Raw genomic sequence first — 24,468 nt, 5'->3', positions numbered from 1 at the left:
CTGGTCCCATGAGGACAGAGACCTACCTTCCCTTAGGCCGATGACCTCAGGCCTCCATGGCCCTAGGAGACCTAGGGCATCAGAGTGAGGCGGTCTCGCCCCCACACCCACAGGTCTGGATCAAAAGCCTGGATCTAGAACACAAGCGGCCCCATGAGAACACAACTTCCAGATGGGCCCTGCCCCCGCGACCCCCGCCCTGTTCCCTCCTGTCGTCCAGACCCTTAATTCTTTCTGGTCCCAAATCCCCATGTCCCTCGCTGCACCTCCTCTCTCTCCCATTGGGCCCCACACCCCAAATCCCTCCAGCCAACCTACCTCTTCACACTCTTCTCGGGACACCCTGGTCCTCCAGTTCATGGATCGTATAAATTGGAATCTCAGTTTGTGGAACAAGGGTCGCTCGGACCGGTTCTTCCCATAGAGGAATGAAAAGATGGCCTGTTTGGGGGCCTGGTTATCCTCTTCCATATCACTGGCCAGGTAGCTGGAGAGAGACATCAGGTGGCTGGTCAGGAGCAGGACGGGAAGGATGCCCCTCCCCCACCTGAGCTCAGCTTCCCAGCAAGGACATAGGTTGCTTATTACCCAGTGTCACAGAGTGCCACTCAGTCATCAAGAGGGCAAAGGGATATTGAAAAAGAAAGCCAAAGTTGGTGGCATCACAATTCCGGATTTCAAGCTCTATTACAAAGCTGTCATCAAGACAGCATGGTACTGGCACAAAAACAGACACATAGATCAATGGAACAGAATAGAGCGCCCAGAAATAGACCCTCAACTCTACAGTCAACTAATCTTCGACAAAGCAGGAAAGACTGTCCAATGGAAAAAAGACAGCCTCTTCAATAAATGGTGCTGGGAAAATTGGACAGCCACATGCAGAAAAATGAAATTGGACCATTTCCTTACACCACACACGAAAATAGACTCGAAATGGATGAAGGACCTCAATGTGCGAAAGGAATCCATCAAAATCCTTGAGGAGAACACAGGCAGCAACCTCTTCAACCTCAGCAGCAGCAACATCTTCCTAGGAACAACGCCAAAGGCAAGGGAAGCAAGGGCAAAAATGAACTACTGGGATTTCATCAAGATCAAAAGCTTTTGCACAGCAAAGGAAACAGTTAACAAAATCAAAAGACAACTGACAGAATGGGAGAAGATATTTGCAAACGACATATCAGATAAAGGACTAGTGTCCAGAATCTATAAAGAACTTAGCAAACTCAACACCCAAAGAACAAATAATCCAATCAAGAAATGGGCAGAGGACATGAACAGACATTTCTGCAAAGAAGACATCCAGAGGGCCAACAGACACATGAAAAAGTGCTCCATATCACTCGGCATCAGGGAAATACAAATCAAAACCACAATGAGATACCACCTCACGCCAGTCAGAATAGCTAAAATCAATAAGTCAGGAAATGACAGATGCTGGCGAGGATGCGGAGAAAGGGGAACCCTCCTACACTGTTGGTGGGAATGCAAGCTGGTGCAGCCACTCTGGAAAACAGCATGGAGGTTCCTCAAAATGTTGAAAATAGAACTGCCCTATGACCCAGCAATTGCACTACTGGGTATTTACCCTAAAGATACAAACGTAGTGATCCAAAGGGGCACGTGCACCCGAATGTGTATAGCAGCAATGTCCACAATAGTCAAACTATGGAAAGAACCTAAATGTCCATCAACAGATGAATGGATCAAGAGGATGTGGTATATATACACAATGGAATACTATGCAGCCATCAAAAGAAATGAAATCTTGCCATTTGCGACAACATGGATGGAACTAGAGCGTATCATGCTTAGCGAAATAAGTCAAGCAGAGAAAGACAACTATCATATGATCTCCCTGATATGAGGAAGTGGTGATGCAACATGGGAGCTTTATTGGGTAGAAGAAGAATCAATGAAACAAGATGGAATTGGGAGGGAGACAAATCATAAGTGACTGTTAATCTCACAAAACAAACAGAGGGTTGCTGGGGGGAGGGGGTTGGGAGAAGGAGGTGGGATTAAGGACATTGGGGAGGGTATGTGCTTTGGTGAGAGCTGTGAAGTGTGTAAACCTGGTGATTCACAGACCTGTACCCCTGGGGATAAAAATATATGTTTATAAAAAATTAAAAATAAAAAAATTTTAAAAAAGGAAGGCATGGCTCGGCAGAGACTTCTCCTAGCTTGAGGATGGAGAGGGAACTCAATGGGAAGCCTGAGGGCATGTCCTGTGGGGGAACACCCACACCCACCCCTTCCCTTTAGCGAGTTTGTGCACAAACCTGTCTTCCCATAGAGCAAGGCCATATACATCTCTCATGGGCAGGAGCTGACCCTGTTCTATTCTGTAACCATGACTTTCCTACCATATGACTAATACAGGACTGGGTTCATTGGGTGCATTAATTCAACACGCACTTCTTGAACCTCTCTTCCCATTGCCTCATGTCCTTGGTCCATAAGGTGTACTCTATATGTATTTGTTGAATGAATAAATGATGCTTTTTCTCATGTTCAAGTGCAATACTGATCACCTCCTAGTCCCAACATAACTTAAACCTATGCAAAACAGAAGGAATTCTGCAGTGCTTTGAGAGTGTGGTAATATGTTGACAAGTCCTGCAGGCATCGAGTCTAATGGGATTGGGGAAGGGGACAGGGGGGTGGAGCGGTGAGTGGATAGGAAATAACCATAGTCCAGAATCTCCATGACACTTGGATTTTAACAGAAGTGCTGCTGCGGTGCAGAAGTCAGGGAGGTTGGCGGGGCGGGGAAGGGGGGAGCATCTGAAGATTTGGGAGTTGAAGTTGACCTTGAGGGCAAGTCGTTTTCTCAGGTATAGGTGCAAAATTATCTAGACAGAAAACGCAATATAGGAACAGAAGGAAGTGTCCTTAGAAGGTTGAAACACCAAGGGGATGAGCAAATCGGACGAAGACGAAAGGGTTGGATCCAAGCTCAGAAGCCTTGCCTTGACCCAGAATACCACTGGCCCTGGAGAGTGGAGGAGGAGACCAGAGCTTTGAAGGACTTCATGCACATAGCGCCCGCAGGCTTGGGGACAGTGTTGTAAGACACACCCGCGGAAACACTCACAACAGATCTGTGCTAAGTCTTGGGGGCGTGAATCGAGGCATTTGTGCTGGGAATTCGTAGAGGAAAACAATTACTCTTGGTATCGCGGTGGGAAGGGGATAGACGGAGGATCAGGACCGGCTGCTTCGCTAGTCTGTTTGCTCAGGGCAGGGCCGTGTCCGTTCCTTCCTTCTGTCCTCTTAGAAGGGTCTTCTGTTTGCTTCTCCTGGCTGACGTCAGGGATGTTTGTGTTTACAAGGAACAGTCTAAAAAAACACTATACTATAATCCTATGGTTTTTACACACGGGGTCAACAGTTTTTCTAAAAAAGTAGTTTAATAAACGGTTACAAATGGTTTGAAAAAAAAAGGAGATGAAAGTTTAGGGTCCCAATTTCCCCCTCAATCCACCCAGGTAGCGAATTGTACTGCGGGATGAGACAAAAATACTCACAGGGCTATGAAGAAATGGATTCGCTGGTACTGCCAGGAGAAGAGGCCAGCACGGCTGAAGTAAGCTATGACCATAGACAGGAGATACTGGTGGCAAGAGGAGACACAGTGTCAGAGAGAGGTGACATCCTGGGCGAGGAAAACCATTGGGGGATGGGGACATGAGGCTGCAGCAGGTTCTCCCGCTTTGACGGACTGGGTGAATTTGCTTATTTGGTGTCAACAGGTTGGTTGCAAACCAAAGAAGTCAAGGGAAGGGTTGATGGTGCTCCCAGGATAGCAAGCTGTGCTGGTCTGAGGGCTTGTCTTCAGGACAGCCGGCCTCTGGAGGGTCTCTGAGAAGCTGGAGCCAAGGGGTGCCCCACCCAAGCTGAGAGAGAAGGGACTTAAGGTGGCAACAGCCAGAGGGGCATGCCTGGGACTCAGGTCCCAGAGGACCTGCAGGAAACCACGAGGTCCCCAGCGGGAAGTGTTGGCAGGATGAGGTTGGAGACAGGGTTTTGGAGGCATCGCCCTGCCCCAGGACAGATGTTGGAGCAAGAACACATCTGAGTGGAGAACAATGATACCTTGTCGGATACGCTCAGATTTTTGTCCCAGGCCAGAAATTTTTGAATGACAGGATCCTCTGTGAAAAGAGGGCATAGGTCAGGTTGACAAGCACAATGGGGTTACTGTGGGAGCGTTCCAGGGCAAAGAGGAGAATGATGCCTCTCCTGGAGAAGTTCCAGGATGTGGCCAGCGGTGAGGCTGATGGGCAAAAGGGAGCAAAGACCAGTCACCGCCCAGGGAACGTTGGTGGCTTCCGGCGTGGGGAGGCTGAGGGAGCACACCTGTAAGATTGGATGGGAGGTCAACAGGGACGCTGTCTCATCATGCATGGACATGCCACTGCGGAGACCACAGTCATTCCCTGTCATTTTCTCATCCCACAGTGACATAAGTGTCTAAAGATGGCATGTCATTTCCACACCCCCTGCTCAACTCCACACACACAGCCAAAGACATTTAGAGTCAAAAGGCCAATAAGGGGAACCTGGGTGGCTCCAATGCTTAAAGCTTCTGCTTCGGCTCACGTCATGATCCCAGGGTTCTGGGATCGAGCCCCACATCAGTCTCTCTCCTCAACGGGGAGCCTGCTTTCCCCCTCTTTTTCTGTCTGCCTCTGCCTGATTGTGATCTCTCTCTCTCTCTCTGTCAAATAAATAAATATAATATATAAAAAAAAAAAAAGCAAAAGACCAATAAGAACTAAGACATCTCAGGAGTGTAACTGAGACCAAGCTTTCTCATCCCAAGTACAGACCTTTCTCCAAGTCTCACCTAATCCTCTGTCATTTTTATTTTTCCCCAGTGACGGATCATTATGGAGTCCTCCAAGGATGGAGAGCTCACCAACCTTCAGAGAATTCTTTTCCATTGGAAGCTTCTTGAATTTAAAGAGAAAATGGAAGAGGGTTGGAGGAGATCTTCTTACCAAGCAACTTTTTGAAGACCTCGTGGTGTTCAGGGAGCACTGAAGACACCCGTTGTCTCTTCAACTTCATCTTGAGGCCACACAGTGACTCCACGACCCAGATGTCCTCAGCGCCAGAGCCTGTCTCCTCATCTGACTCATCCCTTCCTCTCTTCCTTGTGGGGGACTCAGGCATGGGGCGGGGGTCTACCCAGGGGGCTGAGTGAAGAAACCAGGCTACAGTATAAGGCTTTTGTCTTTGGAATTCAGCCACCCCTTCTCCCCCTCCAAAAACCCCAACTTCCCCTTCATTCTCTCCAGCCTTCCTGACAATTGACATCTCCCCAACCATGTTTCCATCTTTCTCCTTTGTTGATACACATCTGTCCCCATTCATCTTTGGCACTGTTTCACCACCCCCATCCTCAAAATTTCATTGTAGATAACTTCTCCCCTGGGAATAATGACATCATTTCCTCTCTTCCTTTACCTCCTCTTTGGACCTCATCTCCTAACCCTCTTTCCCTGCTTCTTGGGTATTCCTTCCATGGTTACAGTTTTGTCCCCAACTCCTATACTTTCCTCCTCCAATCCCCGGCTTTCTGGATCTCTCCTGTCACACACACCCTACTCAGACACTCCTTCCTGACTTTTGTACCCATTCCTCTTCACTAGCCAAGCCTCTCAAGTCCCTTCCTCTTCCTCCTTTCTCACCTGATGGTCCTGGGATTTCATCATCCACCACATTGAAGGGGTACCCTGAGGTGCTAGGCTGGGGACTCTGGTCCTCAGACTGGGAATGCGGTTGATTAGGTTGATCATCAGCCATGATTTCTCCCTAGCTCTTTCTGGCCTCCCAGAAACCTGAGACCCTGTTCTGGGCAAATTCCGACCAAACACAAGCCCTTGATCCCTTCTCCAAGCTGGGGCAAAGCCAGGAGTGGCAAAAAGGTCTGTGAAGATACAGTTGTCCACCTCTGCTGCCAAGCACCATGGAATCTGGTCCTTCCAATCAGGAAGGTCGGAAGCCTCTGATGTCACAGGTCATTCCAGTCTGGCAACCAGTTTGAAGGGAAACACGTAACTGCCAAACTGGTGTCCAGTTTGGGATCTCGAGGTAAGGGCTGTTTCCAGCCACCGACCCAGCCTTGGACCATCCTCCAAAACTGTCCTCGAGGGGTCTGGATCACTCTACTCCTCTCCAGCAGATGCCCGGCTCTCTCCCCTCTTGGCACATGTTGGGCTCTCTCCATCCTTCCTATTCCTAATTCAGGGCACAATCTGGTGGGAGAAGGAGGAAAGAGACAAGGGAATTTGGGATGGGCCGAAACGTAAGAACTTACAAGACAGACATAAGTATGTCAAGAAGGTTCCAGGTACATGGACTTGTTGGAATTAAAAGTTAGTTTAAGGGACACCTGGGTGGCTCAGTTGGTTAAGCAGCTGCCTTCGGCTCAGGTCACGATCCATCATTCTGGAATTGAGTCCCACATCAGGCTCCTGGCTCGTCGGGGAACCTGCTTCTCCCTCTGCCTCTGCCTGCCTCTCTGCCTGTGCTCACTCGCTCCCTCTCCCTCTCTCTCTCTGACAAATAAATAAATAGTTTTTTTTTTAAAAAAGTTAGTTTAAATCGCTTAATTTGGTAGACTTCTTCTGCTCCATGTTTTACTGACATTGTGTTGTGGGTGGGTGTTCAGTGGTTGGGGAGCACTCACGCTCTCCTCAGGACTGAAAATTTACCATTTTAACCATTTTTGAGGGTATGATTTGGTAGCAGTATGCACCTTCGGGTCTCTGTGCGACCATCAGCACCATCCTTCTCCAGAACTTTTTCGTCTTCCCTGAAACTGAAACTCTGCACCCACTGAAGGAGAACTCCCCCTTCTCCCCTCCCCCAGCCCCTGGCAAGCACCATTCCACTTTATGTCTCTAGAGATTGGGCTATTTCAGATAGCTCCTATCAGTAGAATCATGCAGTATTTTATGTGTATGTTTCTGATTTATTTCATTCAACAAAATGTCTTCCAAGCTCCTTTGTGTTATAGTGTGTGACAGAATTCCTTCCTTTTTAAAGATGAATAATATCCATTCTGTGTGTGTGTATGTTTGCATTTTACATGTTCCTTTCACAATCATATAAGAACAGTGATACATACATACCATTTTCAGTTTATCCATCCATCTGTTGATGGACGCCAGTATTGAGTCCACATTTTGTGTAAGCCTTGCTTTGGATCCATAGTATGAACTTGGATGAAAAACACATCTTTAATTCATGATGTGCCTCAAGTTTTATTTTGCACTTCGATCAAACTTACGGATAGCTAAGGAGCCCAGTCCAAGCATAAATAAAGTCAAACCAGTTCACCCAGAAAACCATATGCAGGTTTCTCCAAAGATTTTAAAAAACCAAACGAACAAACCCCAAAATACCAGAAGTACCATATAATCTGGCACTCTTATAGCTGGGTATACATCCAAAGGAAATGAAAACAGGATATTAAAGAACTATCTGCCCTCCTGTGTTCATTGCACCATTACTCACAATAGCCAAGATAGGAAAACTACCCTGGTGTTCGTCAACGGAGGCGTGCATAAAGAGGATGTGAGGTCCATACACAGGGAGCTGTAGATTGGTATTTGTATAGAGGTGAGAAAGTAGGAAATCCTGCCATTCGTGACAACATGGATGGACCTTGAGGGCATTATGTGGAATGAAATAAGACTGACAGAGAAAGACAAATACTGCGTGGTAACATTTATATGGGAAATCTTAAAAAACAACAAAAAGTCAAACTCAGAGAAACAGAAGGTTAAAAAAAAAAAAAAAAGGAGGTTGCCAGGGGTGGGGAAGGTGGAGGAACTAGGGAGAGGTTGGTAAAAAGAAGAAAACTTTTCAGTGAGAAGATGAAGTCTACAGATCTCATATCAGACACAGTAACTGCACACAACATAGCAGGCTCCCCACCGAGCAGAGAGCCCGATGCGGGGCTCGATCCCAGGATACTGAGACCATGACCAGAGCTGAAGGCAGAGGCTTTAACCCACTGCCACCTAGGCACCTCTGGGATTTGTTTTTTTAGAACAAGGGATGTGATGCGCTAAAGACTGAAGCAAAACCCCAGGATTCACCTCGGCTGCTCTGATTCAAGTCCTCTGTCCTGTTCACGATGTCCCTTCTCCATCTGCTCAGACTCCCGTTGGTAGACAATCTGGAGAACATAAGCCAGTAGTTATAATATGCTTGTCTTAAAGATGGGGGCGGTGAGGGCGCCTGGGTGGCTCAGTGGGTTATGCCGCTGCCTTCGGCTCAGGTCATGATCTCAGGGTCCTGGGATGAAGGCCCGTGTCAGGCTCTCTGCTCAGCAGGGAGCACGCTTCCCTCTCTCACTCTCTCTGTCTGCCTCTCTGTCTACTTGTGATCTCTCTCTGTCAAATAAATAAAATAAAATAAAATAAAATAAAATAAAATAAAATAAAATGGGGGCGGTGAGAATGGGAAAGTAATGGTTTTGTTACAAAGCAGCACATGCCCTTGTGCAAATCCTCCTTCCTTCAGGGTCCTATCTCTTCAACCTATAAAAGAAAATACGTAGATAAGATGACCTGTAAGCGTTCTGCCCATGTTAACACAACCAACGCAGTGAGGAAGCAAACTGGACAAGACCAGGGACGCCAAGGCTAGGGTAAAATTGTGTGCTCCCGTCCAAGCCCCCTTCCCCCTCTTCGTGTGTTGAAGTCCTAACCCCTGGTACCTCAGAATGTGATGTTTTCTTCTTCTTTTTCTTTTCTTTCTTTTTTGGTGGTGGGTCTCTACGGAGGAAAATCAAGGTAAAATGAAGCCTTAGGGTGGACATCATGATCTCAAGGTCATGAGCCCCAAGCTAGGCACGGCACTCAGCAGGGAGTCTGCTTCTTTCTCTCTCTCTCTCTCTGTCTCCCCCACTGCCCGCCCATTGCTCATGCACTCTCTCTCTAAAGTAAACATATAACTCTTAAAAAAAAAAAAAAAAGGAAAATTTGGATACAGAGACTCCCAGGTAGAGAGAAGAGAGTGTGATGATACATAGAGAGGGGACAGTCGGCTACAAGCTAAGGAGAGAGGATGGGACCGAGCCCCCGCACCCCCCCCAACCCCGCCAAGGAACTAGGCAGGCCCACACCTGGATCTCAGTCTCCCAGCCTCCAGAACTTGGAGACAATTCATCTCTGTTGTTAAGGCCCCTGGGTTGTCTTACTTTGTTGCAGCTTCCCTGTAAACCCATCCAACCAGTATTTTGCATAAGAGGGAATTCAGATTCCGTCACTTCCCTCACACTTCTGTGGCCCCTTCCATTAAAGCAAGGCATGTCCCGAGGCTTCAAAGAAGAACTAGTTCTTTCTTACAGATTGGAAACTTGAGCTTCTTAGCCTCTGACATTTCCTGGTCACCGTGAATGTGCTAGTTTGGGGGCAAAAAAATGGTTGAAAGACTTTAAGAGAAGAATGATTCACAAATCTTGAGGATGGCTGCCAGAGATCTTCAGAAAATTGATGTGTTAAAGAGAAACAGGAGCCAACACAGGCAATTACTTAGAAAATTAAGGGCTGGAAAGGCTTCTTCAAGTATGGTGTCAAAACAGAAGAAAAGTAGGAAGAGAAAGTGAGGGTCATCTGGGGGGCTTGGATGGTTAAGCATCTGCCTTTGGCTCACATCATAGTCCCAGGGTCCTGGGATCGAGTTCCACATCAGGGCTCCCTGTTTAGCAAGGAGGCTGCTTCTCCTTTTGCCTCTGCCTCTCTCTCTCTCTCTCTGATGAATAAATAAATAAAAATCTTTAAAAACATTATGTCCATATGGCAGAAAATAAAAGTAAAACATTAAGTTCAAAAGGTCAATGACAAAATGGGGGAAATATTTGTACTTAATACAAATACAAAAAGAGAAAGCTTTATATTTTAAATACTAATAAATGAAGAGATCTTAATGAAGCCACATTAAAAGGTATAGATCTGGGGCACCTGGGTAGCTCAGTCGGTTAAGTGTCTGCCTTTAGCTCAGGTTTTTTTTTTTTTTTTTAATTTTTATTTATTTGTCAGAGAGAGAGTGAGTGAGAGCGAGCACAGGCAGACAGAGTGGAAGGAAGAGTCAGAGGGAGAAGCAGGCTCCCTGCGGAGCAAGGAGCCCGATGTGGGACTCAATCCCAGGACGCTGGGATCATGACCTGAGCCGAAGGCAGCTGCTTAACCAACTGAGCCACCCAGGCGTTCCTTGGCTCAGGTTTTGACCCTGGGGTTTTAGGATAGAGACCAGCATTAGGCTCCCTGCTTAGCGGGGAGTATGCTTCTCCCTCTCCCTCTGCTGCTCCCCCTGCTTGTGCCCTTTCTCTGTCAAATAAATAAATAATATGTATATATTTTTAAAAGGTACAGGTCCAGGGGCGCCTGGGTGGCCCAGTGGGTTAAAGCCCCTGTCTTTGGCTCAGGTCATGATCCCAGGGTCCTGGGATTGAGCCCCATGTCAGGTTCTCTGCTCACCAGAGAGCCTGCTTACCCCCACCCCTCTCTATCTGCTTCTCTGCCTATATGTGATCTCTGTCTGTCAAATAAACAAATAAAATCTTTAAAAAATAAAAAAAGGTGCAGATCTGGTAGTTCTGGCCCAGACAGAATCACAGGGTTCAGATTTGCCTTCCCTGCTTAAAGAAGTTTCTAGGAGGGGGAAATATATGAATATATGAAATGACAGGTTTTAGCCATTTGGAGAGAGGAGTGAGCCCCCAAGAGCTTCCAGTTCACCGCACAGAGAGTTATCTAGGCTGAGGTATGTGGCAGGGGTCCTGGGGGTGCCCAGGATGTCTCTGAGTTGCAGGGACAGAGTTGTGTGGTGAGGGGGAGGGGGGCATGACAGCCAGAGTTCACAGGCAGAGAACCAGAGTGGACAGAGAGACAGAGCAGAGTCCCAGTCTTCAGGTGAGCAGGTCAGTGCCAATGGGGGAGACAAGAGCAGGAGGCCAGGACCCAATAGACGGGACAGGCGGGGGGCTCTGCCTGTCTTCCCCAAGGTGCTCAGCATAGCTTCCTTCCTTTACCTACCGAAAATGGAAAAGAATACAGAAGAAACGTGCCTGGAGGTCTTCCAGTCTCAGGCCCAGGGGAAGTGTGGTCACCTCTCGTGAATTCCAGCATTCTGTTGGTGAGAAGTCGGTTGGTGGGAATTCGGGCACAGACCACACTTGCTAGCAGCAAGAGCTGGGCAGGACTTCCGGGCTACACAGCCACAGCCAGGGCGGACAGAGCAGCTTGCGGAGAAGCATTCCTTTTGTGCAGGATTAGTTTGATGCAACTCCTCAGTGAGAGAAATCAGGAATGGGTTATGTGCCCATCATTAGCATAAATCAGTACTATTACCTTTGGAACGAGTGTTACCTGGAGAAAACTTCCTCTGTGGATTTTGTATGTATCTAAATCTCCTAGAAGCTAAACCATTTTCTTGCTAGCATGGTAACAGGGGATGGTTGTTCTTAAGGGCATGGGAGCCATCTCTTTGTAATGTAAACCTCAAGGAAGGTAATGTCTCTCTGTCACCAGGAGAGTTAAGGGTGGGCCCTAGACACCTAGCTCTGAGCTTTAAGGACCTGTTTGTCAGAAATGGGTAAGTAGTTTTCTTTTTCCTTTGGACAGAAACAACTGGCACGGATGGGCACCAAGATGACAAGGTACATTTAGGATGAACAATGAAAAACTTATAGCAAATGCGGCTGGCAAGTCCTGTGACCCTGAAGCAGGTGTATTGTTTTGCTGGAGAACTTCTATGTAATGGATTGTATCTGCCGAACTGATTGAAAAGGCGAGGTTCATTTTTCTCCTTGCTGTCTTGTTAGTAGTTCGCTCGCCCGCGTGAGGCCAAAGCCTGGGAACCACAGCGAGCGGTGACCTGAACTCGGACAGGAAGGGAGAGCTGCGCGGCAGCAATACGCGTGCGCGAACACGCACACAGGCCGAGCTGCACATGCGCAGTACGGCGGCGGTGCACCTGTTGCAGCTTACTCGGGAGCCCGTCAAATATCCCACCTCTGTTTCCTGTGAGTTCACGCGCCCACAAGTTAGGGGACGTCTCGAAGAAGCCACACTTAAAAAGAAAAAAGGCAAGGGGAGGGGAGGGAAAGGTAGGGAAGGGAAAAGGAAGGGAGAGGGAAGCAAAAGGGAAAGGAAGGAAAGGAGAAATAAAGGGAAAAACTGAAAAGAAAAAGACAATCCCGCCTTATCTAGGATGAGAGTAGCAGTAGAGGGAACGTGGCTGCCTGCTGAGGGAGAAGCTGAGAGAATGGGAGTAGCTACTGAGACAGGCGCCCCGGAGTTGCCCGCGGGACTCTTCCTGAGTCCCTGCTCCTATTTCTTTCTAGTTTTCTCCGTGTTTCCCCTTCACAAAGCAGCTCCTCCTTGTTTGTCACTCAGTCTTATTTATTTGACACAGACAGAGAGAGATCCCAAGTAGGCAGAGAGGCAGGTGGAGGGTGGGGGTAAGCAGGCTCCCTGCTGAGCAGAGAGCCCCATGCGGGGTTCGATCCCAGGACCCTGAGATCATGACCTGAGCCGAGGCAGCTTCTTCACTGACTGAGCCACATCACACCCCTGATCCCCACCACTCTCCTACTTTTCCATCTCCAGGCACTGGACTTCTTCCATCACTCCTGCTTCTCAGGACAAGCCCGCTGCTCCTCTGCTGTGTGGCTGAACTTTGCTGTTTCTGCCTCCTGACCTCCCCTCAGCGGCCACCTATAGCCCTGGATGCTTTCCGGTTCCAGAAGCTTGGCTGCTCTGACTCTTCTGTGCTCTGGGAGCCACACGTGCTTCTGCCATCAGCTCACATTTCCGAACCACCTCCCTGGATCCGTATTCCTTCTCAGCCTTCGGTGGCCTCTAGCCTCTCCCACTTTCTCAGCTGGTCCCTCTCTTTATCCTCCAAGTCTCTTAAGCTTCACCCCCTTCTCAGCAGCCTCGGCTCCCCCTTCTCTTCAACTGGATCCGTCGTGATCTCAGTTTCTCTAGGTGTTCAGGCTGAAACCACCATGTTCTGCTCCAGTGTTCCCAAGCACTCCCAGTTCTCACCTGGCATCAGTCACCGGACTGTTTGCTTTCTTGCCTGTTGTTTACTGCTTTATTATGTGCATCCACCGTCCTGTTTCTTGTGCCTTTACATTCAGGTCTTTCCTCATTTGAGTTGTTTCCTAATCTGCCTTTACCTGCCACCTTGCAGAGACCTAAAGCTTCTTAAATATACATTTTAAGTCCTAGGTGTCTCATATGTTATATCTGTTTCCAAGCTGCCATACTGTTTCTCCTCTTTGTTTCCGTGTCTGCAGAATTTAGCCTCTGCTGTTCCCAGTCCATCAACTGTGTCCCAATTCTGAATGCCATCCCTCTCCTTGAGCTGCTGTAATCAGATGCTGATGTCCGTGTGGCTCTTCTGACCTTGGTGGTTTCACTTTCTGAAATTGCTCCAGGCTTAGGAGTTCATCTCATTTATCAGAACTGCACCCCAACCCCAACCCCAACACACACAAACACACAATTTTCCCTTTGGTTTCTCTTTACTCCATTGCTTGTTGTTCCTCTAGAGTGCTGTGTTCATCTCCTAAATATCTCACATCTCCCAAGCTATTCCAAATCCCCATGAGGACCCCATTATTTCAATCCTTATTTGTTCAACTTCTCCAACATCTCCTGTGATAGATCTGTCCCCAAACTGTTACCTTCCCTGACCACCTGAGTTTTGCCAATCTCCTACCATAGCCAGTGTGTTGTATAAATAATTTTTCAGATACCTCTCCTTCCTTGCTCCCTGGGAGAGAACCTCTACATCTTTGGTATCCTGAGTGATAGGAGTGTTTGTTACTCACACTGGGCCCCGTGGACCAAACTTGAGTTTGTGCTGGTGAGATGAGTCAGGATAGGGCCAGCCATACCAGGAACCCCAACAGGGGTGGGGCTTTGAACCACTTGATATCAGCCCAATCTCTACGGGAAGGAAGAGAGTTGGAGACTGTGTTCGAGGTATGGCCAATGATGGAGTTAATCACACTTGCATAATGAAACCCCAATAAAAACTCTGGTCACCAAGCTCAGGTGATCTTCATGACGGGTGATATGCATCTATGTGCCAAGACATCCATGGGATGCTTCCCGCGGACACTGAAGCTTGGTATTTGAGACAGCCCCAGTATTCTCTGGTGCTACCATCTCCCAAGATGGTTTCCTCCAATATTCAGGATTCCTGCCATTAACTCTTTCTTCTCCATGCCTCTGTTATTTGACAGCTTTAGCTCCTCCTATCTTACTGTGTTTCTCAGAAAGTTCTCCCAAAGCCTCATTTCTTTCCAGTTGTTCTATTTCATCTCATACTGTAGATTTTCCTTCTTCCAAAGAAGGGTGCTCCCTTGCACCTGTGGGTCTGCTTGCCATAGATCATCGCCTAAAATGCATACTCTCACTGAGGCACGTTGCCTTTGTTGTGAATTTCAGATTATCTAGGTCCCCATAGCTCTGTCTTCCTTCTTTCCCTTTTCCTGCCTCAATATCTTTGCCTTGTTTCTTGCTTTAAGACACAAGCTCAGTGTTCACTTTATCTTCTTTTTTTTATTTTTAAGATTTTATTTATTCAACAGAGAGAGATCACAAGTAGGCAGAGAGGGAGGTAGAGAGAGAGGAGGAAGCAGGCTCCCCGCCAAGCAGAGAGCCCGATGCGGGGCTCGATCCCAGGACCCTGGGATCATGACCTGAGCCGAAAGCAGAGGCTTTAACCCACTGAGCCACCCAGGCGCCCCTTCTTTTTTTTTTTTTTCTACATAAAAGGTAACTTGCACTTGGGGCCTTTGGGTGGCTCAGGGGGTTAAATGTCTGCTTTCGGCTTAGGTCATGATCTGTAGGTCCTGGGTTCGAGACCGCCCGCATCTGCATCCGTTTCTCTGTACAGAGGGGAGCCTGCTTCCCCTGTCTCTTTCTGCCTGCCTCTCTGCCTACTTGTGATCTCTCTCTGTCCAATAAATAAATAAAATCTTAAAAAAAAACCTCACATCCTCATTAAAAAAAAACTTACTCTTATTTTTCAAAGGTAAGAAGTATGGCTGAATAATCACAACCCCATTAAGAAAGAGTATCATTGGACAGTGAACTGTAAGACCATTGAGATGACCACAAACACCACGAAGATGAAGACTTTTATCTTTATTATGTTTCCTCAAGAGACACATTGCAGTGTCCTCTTTAATAACCTAAAATAACATAAAACAACTTACAAACGTATCATCCAGGCAAGTAAAGGAATTACAACTGATTCCCACAATTTAATAATGAAGACTACATGTCAAATAAACATTTACAGTAATAACAACTTGAGGGAATCACCTACCTAGTTATAAGTGTAATTGATATATAGCTATAGTAAAAACACAAAAACCTATGCCGAATATGTCAACAATATTTTATCTACAGGTGTAATCTCATCACAAAACTTTGTAGGAACATGTTTTGAAAACTATGACTATTTCAGAACTTTTATAAATACATACATAAATATAAAATATAAAAATAAATAAAATAGTTCTAAGGACAACATTTTCAAAATATACCAATGAAATTCATGGCGTAATATTAGGTTATGATAATCCTTTGTCTCTCGTTTTATATTTTTGAAGTAATCTCCTCCTTGTTTGTGTCCCAATGCATAAAAAACAGGATCTCCAACTCCTACCTCAAACGAGATTTGAATTTTAAAAAATCTGACATAATTTTTGGTACCACCCCAGGAAAGGGTGGATCCTGAACAAAGGCCTGGTTTCTTATTGTCCTTCTCTGGTCTCCTATAGGTACTCGCAGCTCCTCGGAGTACAATATGAAAATTCCCTTTAGCTAATTTTATAAGGTCTTGGGTTCTTCTAGATTATCTGCACAAGAGACTCCTCTCTTCCTTCCTCATGCCTGTTGTTAGTGTCTAGATTGATTTCCTGCTGTAAACCTGCGTCTCCCCGGGGCTCAGGGATCTGAAATTGAGAGAAAGAGAGGAAGTCAGATCACAAGGAGTCAACGCTCCAGACATCTTGGTCAGTTCTAACCAGAATTTAGACTAATTCATAAATCCAACTTTATCTCTAATCCTTCATTCTAAACCCCAATTCATTTTCAGTTATGACTCTTGGACTTTGGTGACCCTGACCCCCCAAATTTTTTCATGAGCCTAAGGTCACACCCGGTTATCTGCTTGATAGCCAGGACTCTAGGTGATTCTGCTCAGGGAGTAAAGCAAACTAGAGGGTGGCCTGGGTGGCTCAAGCGGTTGAGCGTCTGCCTTTGGCTCAGGTAACCGGGAATGAGTTCCACATCAGGCTCCTTGCTCAAATGAGGAGCCTGCTTCTCCCTCTGCCTGCTACTCCCCTGCCTGTGTTCTCTCTCTGTCTCTGACAAATAGAATCTTTAAAAATAAAACAAAAACAAAACCACAACAACAACAAAACAAACTAACAAACTTGAGAGAATGTTGCTTTCGACCTGAAACTCACCTTGGTCCTTTTTTGCTACTTAATGTCTGAACAAAGAACCATACTGCAAACATCAACATCATGAATCATGAGACCACCTAATCCTCCATTCTAACCCTAGATCCTAATGTTTAACCATAACACCTAGTCCTAAATTTGGTCAGTGCTGCATGGTCTAATGTTTGTCTCTTCACCTCCCTCAAATTTGTACCTTGAGATCCTAACCCACAAGGTGATGGTGCTATAAGATGAGGTCTTTGGGATGATTGGGCCACGAGGGGGGGGTGCCCTCAACAATGGCAGTAGTGCTCTGATGAAAGAGACCCCAGTGACATAACTCAGAACCCTCTTAGTCTGCAACCTTGTAAAGGGTCCGGCACCCTGCTCGCAGACTTCCAGCCTCCAAACCATGAGAAATAAATGTCTGTTGCTCAAAGCCATGTAGAACTTTTTTGTGGGAGCTCGAATGGACTGAGAACTAGTTCACATGATTTAAACCAAATCTTTACTTAATCCTCTGCCCAAATCTATAACTCTATGTGCTGATCACATTAAGCTATGCTAAAACTAGTATTTCTTTTTTTTTTTAAAGATTTTATTTATTTGACAGAAAGATCACACGTAGGCAGAGAGGCAGGCAGAGAGAGACGGGGAAGCAGGCTCCTGGCTGAGCAGAGAGCCCGATGTGGTGCGCGATCCCAGGACCCTGGGATCATGACCTAAGCTGAAGGCAGAGGCTTTAACCCACTGAGCCACCCAGGCACCCTGAAACTAGTATTTCTGAAGGTTCACTCATTCTGACAAACTCCTTGACTGTGAACCTGAGGGGAAAGATGTAATGGAACGAGATGAGAGACTCGTCCAGAAGTGGGCAGGGGACACAAAGGACTCACAGATGCCATCTGACATAAGCAATGTGTTCGCAAGCAAATGTGGATGAACACACAGCTAGTCCATATTGATCTTTTATTATTGGATACATAGACTGTTCCATCCAATGTCCTATTGTTAGACATTTACTTTGTTGTAAATAAATCCCCAGAGTTCATATCTCTGAGGCATGAAAGAGAAAGTAAAAACACAATGTAGGGGAAAAAATTGGAAACTTGCTCCCTTTTCACAGAAAGTCAACATTTCCTCAGAGCTATCATCTGGGCCCAGTTGGTTTCCATGGAATTATTTCAGCCAAGTCCATGCCTCTGTGACAAACTAGTTTTCCTGAGGTCCTTAAGGTTTTCCACACGTCTCCCTGAGTCATGGCTCTGTGGGGTTGTCAGCTCGTGGCTGGGACCTGAGTGCGTGTACGGCTTCCACCTCATAGTGCATGGAAGGCTGACGTGTGGGGCTAGGGAGATGAGTGTGGGCTCAGCTACTGGATTCCTCAGATCTCCTCATTACACAAGAAATCATTGTGCCTGGACCCATGAGGACAGTAACCTACCTTCCCTTAGGCCGATGACCTCAGGCCTCCATGGCCCTAGGAGACCTAGGGCATCAGAGTGAGGCGGTCTCGCCCCCACACCCACAGGTCTGGATCAAAAGCCTGGATCTAGAAGACAAGCGGCCCCATGAGAACACAACTTCCAGATGGGCCCTGCCCCCGCGACCCCCGACCTGCTCCCTCCTGTCGTCCAGACCCTTAATTCTTTCTGGTCCCAAATCCCCATGTCCCTCGCTGCACCTCCTCTCTCTCCCATTGGGCCCCACACCCTAAATCCCTCCAGCCAACCTACCTCTTCACACTCTTCTCGGGACACCCTGGTCCTCCAGTTCATGGATCGTATAAATTGGAATCTCAGTTTGTGGAACAAGGGTCGCTCGGACCGGTTCTTCCCATAGAGGAATGAAAAGATGGCCTGTTTGGGGGCCTGGTTATCCTCTTCCATATCACTGGCCAGGTAGCTGGAGAGAGACATCAGGTGGCTGGTCAGGAGCAGGACGGGAAGGATGCCCCTCCCCCACCTGAGCTCAGCTTCCCAGCAAGGACATAGGTTGCTTATTACCCAGTGTCACAGAGTGCCACTCAGTCATCAAGAGGGCAAAGGGATATTGAAAAAGAAAGCCAAAGTTGGTGGCATCACAATTCCGGATTTCAAGCTCTATTACAAAGCTGTCATCAAGACAGCATGGTACTGGCACAAAAACAGACACATAGATCAATGGAACAGAATAGAGCGCCCAGAAATAGACCCTCAACTCTACAGTCAACTAATCTTCGACAAAGCAGGAAAGACTGTCCAATGGAAAAAAGACAGCCTCTTCAATAAATGGTGCTGGGAAAATTGGACAGCCACATGCAGAAAAATGAAATTGGACCATTTCCTTACACCACACACGAAAATAGACTCGAAATGGATGAAGGACCTCAATGTGCGAAAGGAATCCATCAAAATCCTTGAGGAGAACACAGGCAGCAACCTCTTCGACCTCAGCCGCAGCAACATCTTCCTAGGAACAATGCCAAAGGCAAGGGAAGCAAGGGCAAAAATGAACTACTGGGATTTCATCAAGATCAAAAGCTTTTGCACAGCAAAGGAAACAGTTAACAAAATCAAAAGACAACTGACAGAATGGGAGAAGATATTTGCAAACGACATATCAGATAAAGGACTAGTGTCCAGAATCTATAAAGAACTTAGCAAACTCAACACCCAAAGAACAAATAATCCAATCAAGAAATGGGCAGAGGACATGAACAGACATTTCTGCAAAGAAGACATCCAGAGGGCCAACAGACACATGAAAAAGTGCTCCATATCACTCGGCATCAGGGAAATACAAATCAAAACCACAATGAGATACCACCTCACGCCAGTCAGAATAGCTAAAATCAATAAGTCAGGAAATGACAGATGCTGGCGAGGATGCGGAGAAAGGGGAACCCTCCTACACTGTTGGTGGGAATGCAAGCTGGTGCAGCCACTCTGGAAAACAGCATGGAGGTTCCTCAAAATGTTGAAAATAGAACTGCCCTATGACCCAGCAATTGCACTACTGGGTATTTACCCTAAAGATACAAACGTAGTGATCCAAAGGGGCACGTGCACCCGAATGTTTATAGCAGCAATGTCCACAATAGTCAAACTATGGAAAGAACCTAAATGTCCATCAACAGATGAATGGATCAAGAGGAGGTGGTATATATACACAATGGAATACTATGCAGCCATCAAAAGAAATGAAATCTTGCCATTTGTGACAACATGGATGGAACTAGAGCATATCATGCTTAGCGAAATAAGTCAAGCAGAGAAAGACAACTATGATATGATCTCCCTGATATGAGGAAGTGGTGATGCAACATGGGGGCTTAAGTGCGTAGAAGAAGAATCAATGAAACAAGATGGAATTGGAAGGGAGACAAACCATAAGTGACTGTTAATCTCACAAAACAAACAGAGGGTTGCTGGGGGCAGGGGGTTGGGAGAAGGAGGTGGGATTAAGGACATTGGAGAGGGTATGTGCTTTGGTGAGTGCTATGAAGTGTGTAAACCTGGTGATTCACAGACCTCTACCCCTGGGGATAAAAATATATGTTTATAAAAAATTAAAAATAAAAAATTTTTAAAAAAGGAAGGCATGGCTCAGCAGAGACTTCTCCTAGCTTGAGGATGGAGAGGGAACTCAATGGGAAGCCTGAGGGCATGTCCTGTGGGGGAACACCCACACCCACCCCTTCCCTTTAGCGAGTTTGTGCACAAACCTGTCTTCCCATAGAGCAAGACCATATACATCTCTCATGGGCAGGAGCTGACCCTGTTCTATTCTGTAACCATGACTTTCCTACCAAATGACTAATACAGGACTGGGTTCATTGGGTGCATTAATTCAACACGCACTCTTGAACCTCTCTTCCCATTGCCTCATGTCCTTGGTCCATTAGGTGTACTCTATATGTATTTGTTGAATGAATAAATGATGCTTTTTCTCATGTTCAAGTGCAATACTGATCACCTCCTAGTCCCAACATAACTTAAACCTATGCAAAACAGAAGGAATTCTGCAGTGCTTTGAGAGTGTGGTAATATGTTGACAAGTCCTGCAGGCATCGAGTCTAATGGGATTGGGGAAGGGGACAGGGGGGTGGAACGGTGAGTGGATAGGAAATAACCATAGTCCAGAATATCCATGACACTCGGATTTTAACAGAAGTGCTGCTGCGGTGCAGAAGTCAGGGAGGTTGGCGGGGCGGGGAAGGGGGGAGCATCTGAAGATTTGGGAGTTGAAGTTGACCTTGAGGACAAGTTGTTTTCCTCAGGTATAGGTGCAAAATTACCTAGACAGAAAACGCAATATAGGAACAGAGGGAAGTGTCCTTAGAAGGTTGAAACACCAAGGGGATGAGCAAATCGGACGAAGACGAAAGGGTTGGATCCAATCTCAGAAGCCTTGCCTTGACCCAGAACACCACTGGCCCTGGAGAGTGGAGGAGGAGACCAGAGCTTTGAAGGACTTCATGCACATAGCGCCCGCAGGCTTGGGGACAGTGTTGTAAGACACACCCGCGGAAACACTCACAACAGATCTGTGCTAAGTCTTGGGGGCGTGAATCGAGGCATTTGTGCTGGGAATTCGTAGAGGAAAACAATTATGCTTGGTATCGCCGTTGGAAGGGGACAGACGGAGGATCAGGACCGGCTGCTTCGCTAGTCTGTTTGCTCAGGGCAGGGCCGTGTCCGTTCCTTCCTTCTGTCCTCTTAGAAGGGTCTTCTGTTTGCTTCTCCTGGCTGACGTCAGGGATGTTTGTGTTTACAAGAAACAGTCTAAAAAACACTATACTATAATCCCATCGTTTTTATACACGGGGTCAACAGTGTTTTTAAAAAGTAGGGTAATAAACAGTTACAAATGGTTTAAAAAAAAAAGTAGATGAAAGGTTAGGGTCCCACTTTCCCCCTCCATCCACCCAGGTAGCGAATTCTACTGAGGGATGAGACAAAAATACTCACAGGGCTATGAAGAAATGGATTCGCTGGTACTGCCAGGAGAAGAGGCCAGCACGGCTGAAGTAAGCTATGACCATAGACAGGAGATACTGGTGGCAAGAGGAGACACAGTGTCAGAGAGAGGTGACATCCTGGGCGAGGAAAACCAGTGGGGGATGGGGACAGGAGGCTGGAGCAGGTGCTCCCGCTTTGACAGACTGGGTGAATTTGCTTATTTGGTGTCAACAGGTTGGTTGCAAACCAAAGAAGTCAAGGGAAGGGTTGATGGTGCTCCCAGGATAGCAAGCTGTGCTGGTCTGAGGGCTTGTCTTCAGGACAGCCGGCCTCTGGAGGGTCTCTGAGAAGCTGGAGCCAAGGGAGCCCCACCCAAGAGCTGAGAGAGTAGGGACTTAAGGTGGCAACAGCCTGAGGGGCACGCCTGGGACTCAGGTCCCAGAGGACCTGCAGGAAACCACGAGGTCCCCAGCGGGAAGTGTTGGCAGGATGAGGTTGGAGACAGGGTTTTGGAGGCATCGCCCTGCCCCAGGACAGATGTTGGAGCAAGAACACATCTGAGTGGAGAACAATGATACCTTGTCGGATACGCTCAGATTTTTGTCCCAGGCCAGAAATTTTTGAATGACAGGATCCTCTGTGAAAAGAGGGCATAGGTCAGGTTGACAAGCACAATGGGGTTACTGTGGGAGCGTTCCAGGGCAAAGAGGAGAATGATGCCTCTCCTGGGGAACTTCCAGGATGTGGCCAGCGGTGAGGCTGATGGGCAAAAGGGAGCAAAGACCAGCCACCTCCCAGGGAAATTTGGTGGCTTCTGGCGTGGGGAGGCTGAGGGAGCACACCTGTAAGATTGGATGGGAGGTCAACAGGGAAGCTGTCTCATCATGCATGGACATGCCACTGCGGAGACCACAGTCATTCCCTGTCATTTTCTCATCCCACAGTGACATAAGGGTCTAAAGATGGCATGTCATTTCCACACCCCCTGCCCAACTCCACACACACAGCCAAAGACATTTAGAGTCAAAAGGCCAATAAGGGGAACCTGGGTGGCTCCATGGCTTAAAGCTTCTGCTTCGGCTCACGTCATGATCCCAGGGTTCTGGGATCGAGCCCCACATCAGGCTCTCTCCTCAACGGGGAGCCTGCTTTCCCCCTCTTTTTCTGTCTTCCTCTGCCTGCTTGTGATCTCTCTCTCTCTCTCTCTGACAAATAAATAAAATATCAAAAAAAAAAAAAAAAGCAAAAGACCAATAAGAACTAAGACATCTCAGGAGTTTAACTGAAACCAAGCTTTCTCATCCCAAGTACAGACCTTTCTCCAAGTCTCACCTAATCCTCTGTCATTTTTATGTGTCCCCAGTGACGGATCATTATGGAGTCCTCCAAGGATGGAGAGCTCACCAACCTTCAGAGAATTCTTTTCCACTGGAAAATTCTTTTCCATTGGAAGCTTCTTGAATTTAAAGAGATAATGGAAGAGGGTTGGAGGAGATCTTCTTACCAAGCAACTTTTTGAAGACCTCGTGGTGTTCAGGGAGCACTGAAGACACCCGTTGTCTCTTCAACTTCATCTTGAGGCCACACAGTGACTCCACGACCCAGATGTCCTCAGCGCCAGAGCCTGTCTCCTCATCTGACTCATCCCTTCCTCTCTTCCTTGTGGGGGACTCAGGCATGGGGCGGGGGTCTACCCAGGGGGCTGAGTGAAGAAACCAGGCTACAGTATGAGGCTTTTGTCTTTGGAATTCAGCCACCCCTTCTCCCCCTCCAAAAACCCCAACTTCCCCTTCATTCTCTCCAGCCTTCCTGACAATTGACATCTCCCCAACCATGTTTCCATCTTTCTCCTTTGTTGATACACATCTGTCCCCATTCATCTTTGGCACTGTTTCACCACCCCCATCCTCAAAATTTCATTGTAGATAACTTCTCCCCTGGGAATAATGACATAATTACCTCTCTTCCTTTACCTCCTCTTTGGACCTCATCTCCTAACCCTCTTTCCCTGCTTCTTGGGTATTCCTTCCATGCTTACAGTTTTGTCCCCAACTCCTATACTTTCCTTCTCCAATCCCCGGCTTTCTGGATCTCTCCTGTCACACACACCCTACTCAGACACTCCTTCCTGACTTTTGTACCCATTCCTCTTTACTAGCCAAGCCTCTCAAGTCCGTTCCTCTTCCTCCTTTCTCACCTGATGGTCCTGGGATTTCATCATCCACCACATTGAAGGGGTACCCTGAGGTGCTAGGCTGGGGACTCTGGTCCTCAGACTGGGAATGCGGTTGATTAGGATGTTCATCAGCCATGATTTCTCCCAAGCTCTTTCTGTCCTCCCAGAAACCTGAGACCCTGTTCTGGGCTAATTTCGACCGAACACAAGCCCTTGATCCCTTCTCCAAGCTGGGGCAAAGCCAGGAGTGGCGAAAAGGTCTGTGAAGATACAGTTGTCCACCTCTGCTGCCAAGCACCATGGAATCTGGTCCTTCCAATCAGGAAGGTCGGAAGCCTCTGATGTCACAGGTCATTCCAGCCTGGCAACCAGTTTGAAGGGAAACACGTAACTGCCACACTGGTGTCCAGTTTGGGATCTCGAGGTAAGGGCTGTTTCCAGCCACCGACCCAGCCTTGGACCATCCTCCAACACTGTCTTCGAGGGGTCTGGATCACTCTACTCCTCTCCAGCAGATGCCCGGCTCTCTCCCCTCTTGGCACATGTTGGGCTCTCTCCATCCTTCCTATTCCTAATTCAGGGCACAATCTAGTGCGAGAAGGAGGAAAGAGACAAGGGAATTTGGGATGGGCCGAAACGTAAGAACTTACAAGACAGACATAAGTATGTCAAGAAGGTCCAGGTACATGGACTTGTTGGAATTAAAAGTTAGTTTAAGGGACACCTGGGTGGCTCAGTTGGTTAAGCGGCTGCCTTCGGCTCAGGTCACGATCCATCATTCTGGAATTGAGTCCCACATCAGGCTCCTGGCTCGTCGGGGAACCTGCTTCTCCCTCTGCCTCTGC

General features: G+C 47.3%; 3 protein-coding genes across 3 annotated transcripts in view; 1 reads left to right on the top strand and 2 right to left on the bottom strand.

Annotated features, from left to right (window-relative positions):
* RBAK (RB associated KRAB zinc finger) overlaps positions 1-24,468 on the top strand; it is an 813,856-nt gene that overhangs the window by 216,235 nt on the left and 573,153 nt on the right. The window lies entirely within an intron of this gene.
* LOC309854218 (speedy protein E4-like) lies at positions 72-5,820 on the bottom strand (the record flags this gene model as incomplete). The annotated part of the gene is made up of 6 exons (XM_082713050.1): positions 72-134; positions 319-487; positions 3,537-3,622; positions 4,105-4,163; positions 5,013-5,210; positions 5,706-5,820. The coding sequence occupies 6 exons, from the start codon at positions 5,818-5,820 to the stop codon at positions 72-74; spliced, it is 690 nt and encodes a 229-aa protein (XP_082569176.1).
* Positions 17,994-23,759, bottom strand: LOC309854217 (speedy protein E4-like; the record flags this gene model as incomplete). The annotated part of the gene is made up of 6 exons (XM_082713049.1): positions 17,994-18,056; positions 18,241-18,409; positions 21,457-21,542; positions 22,026-22,084; positions 22,952-23,149; positions 23,645-23,759. 6 exons carry the CDS (start codon positions 23,757-23,759, stop codon positions 17,994-17,996), a joined length of 690 nt encoding a protein of 229 aa, XP_082569175.1.

Source organism: Mustela nivalis (genome assembly GCF_964662115.1).
Source record: "Mustela nivalis genome assembly, chromosome: 19".
Lineage (NCBI taxonomy): Eukaryota > Metazoa > Chordata > Mammalia > Carnivora > Mustelidae > Mustela > Mustela nivalis.
This window is presented reverse-complemented; position numbering and strand designations above follow the sequence as displayed.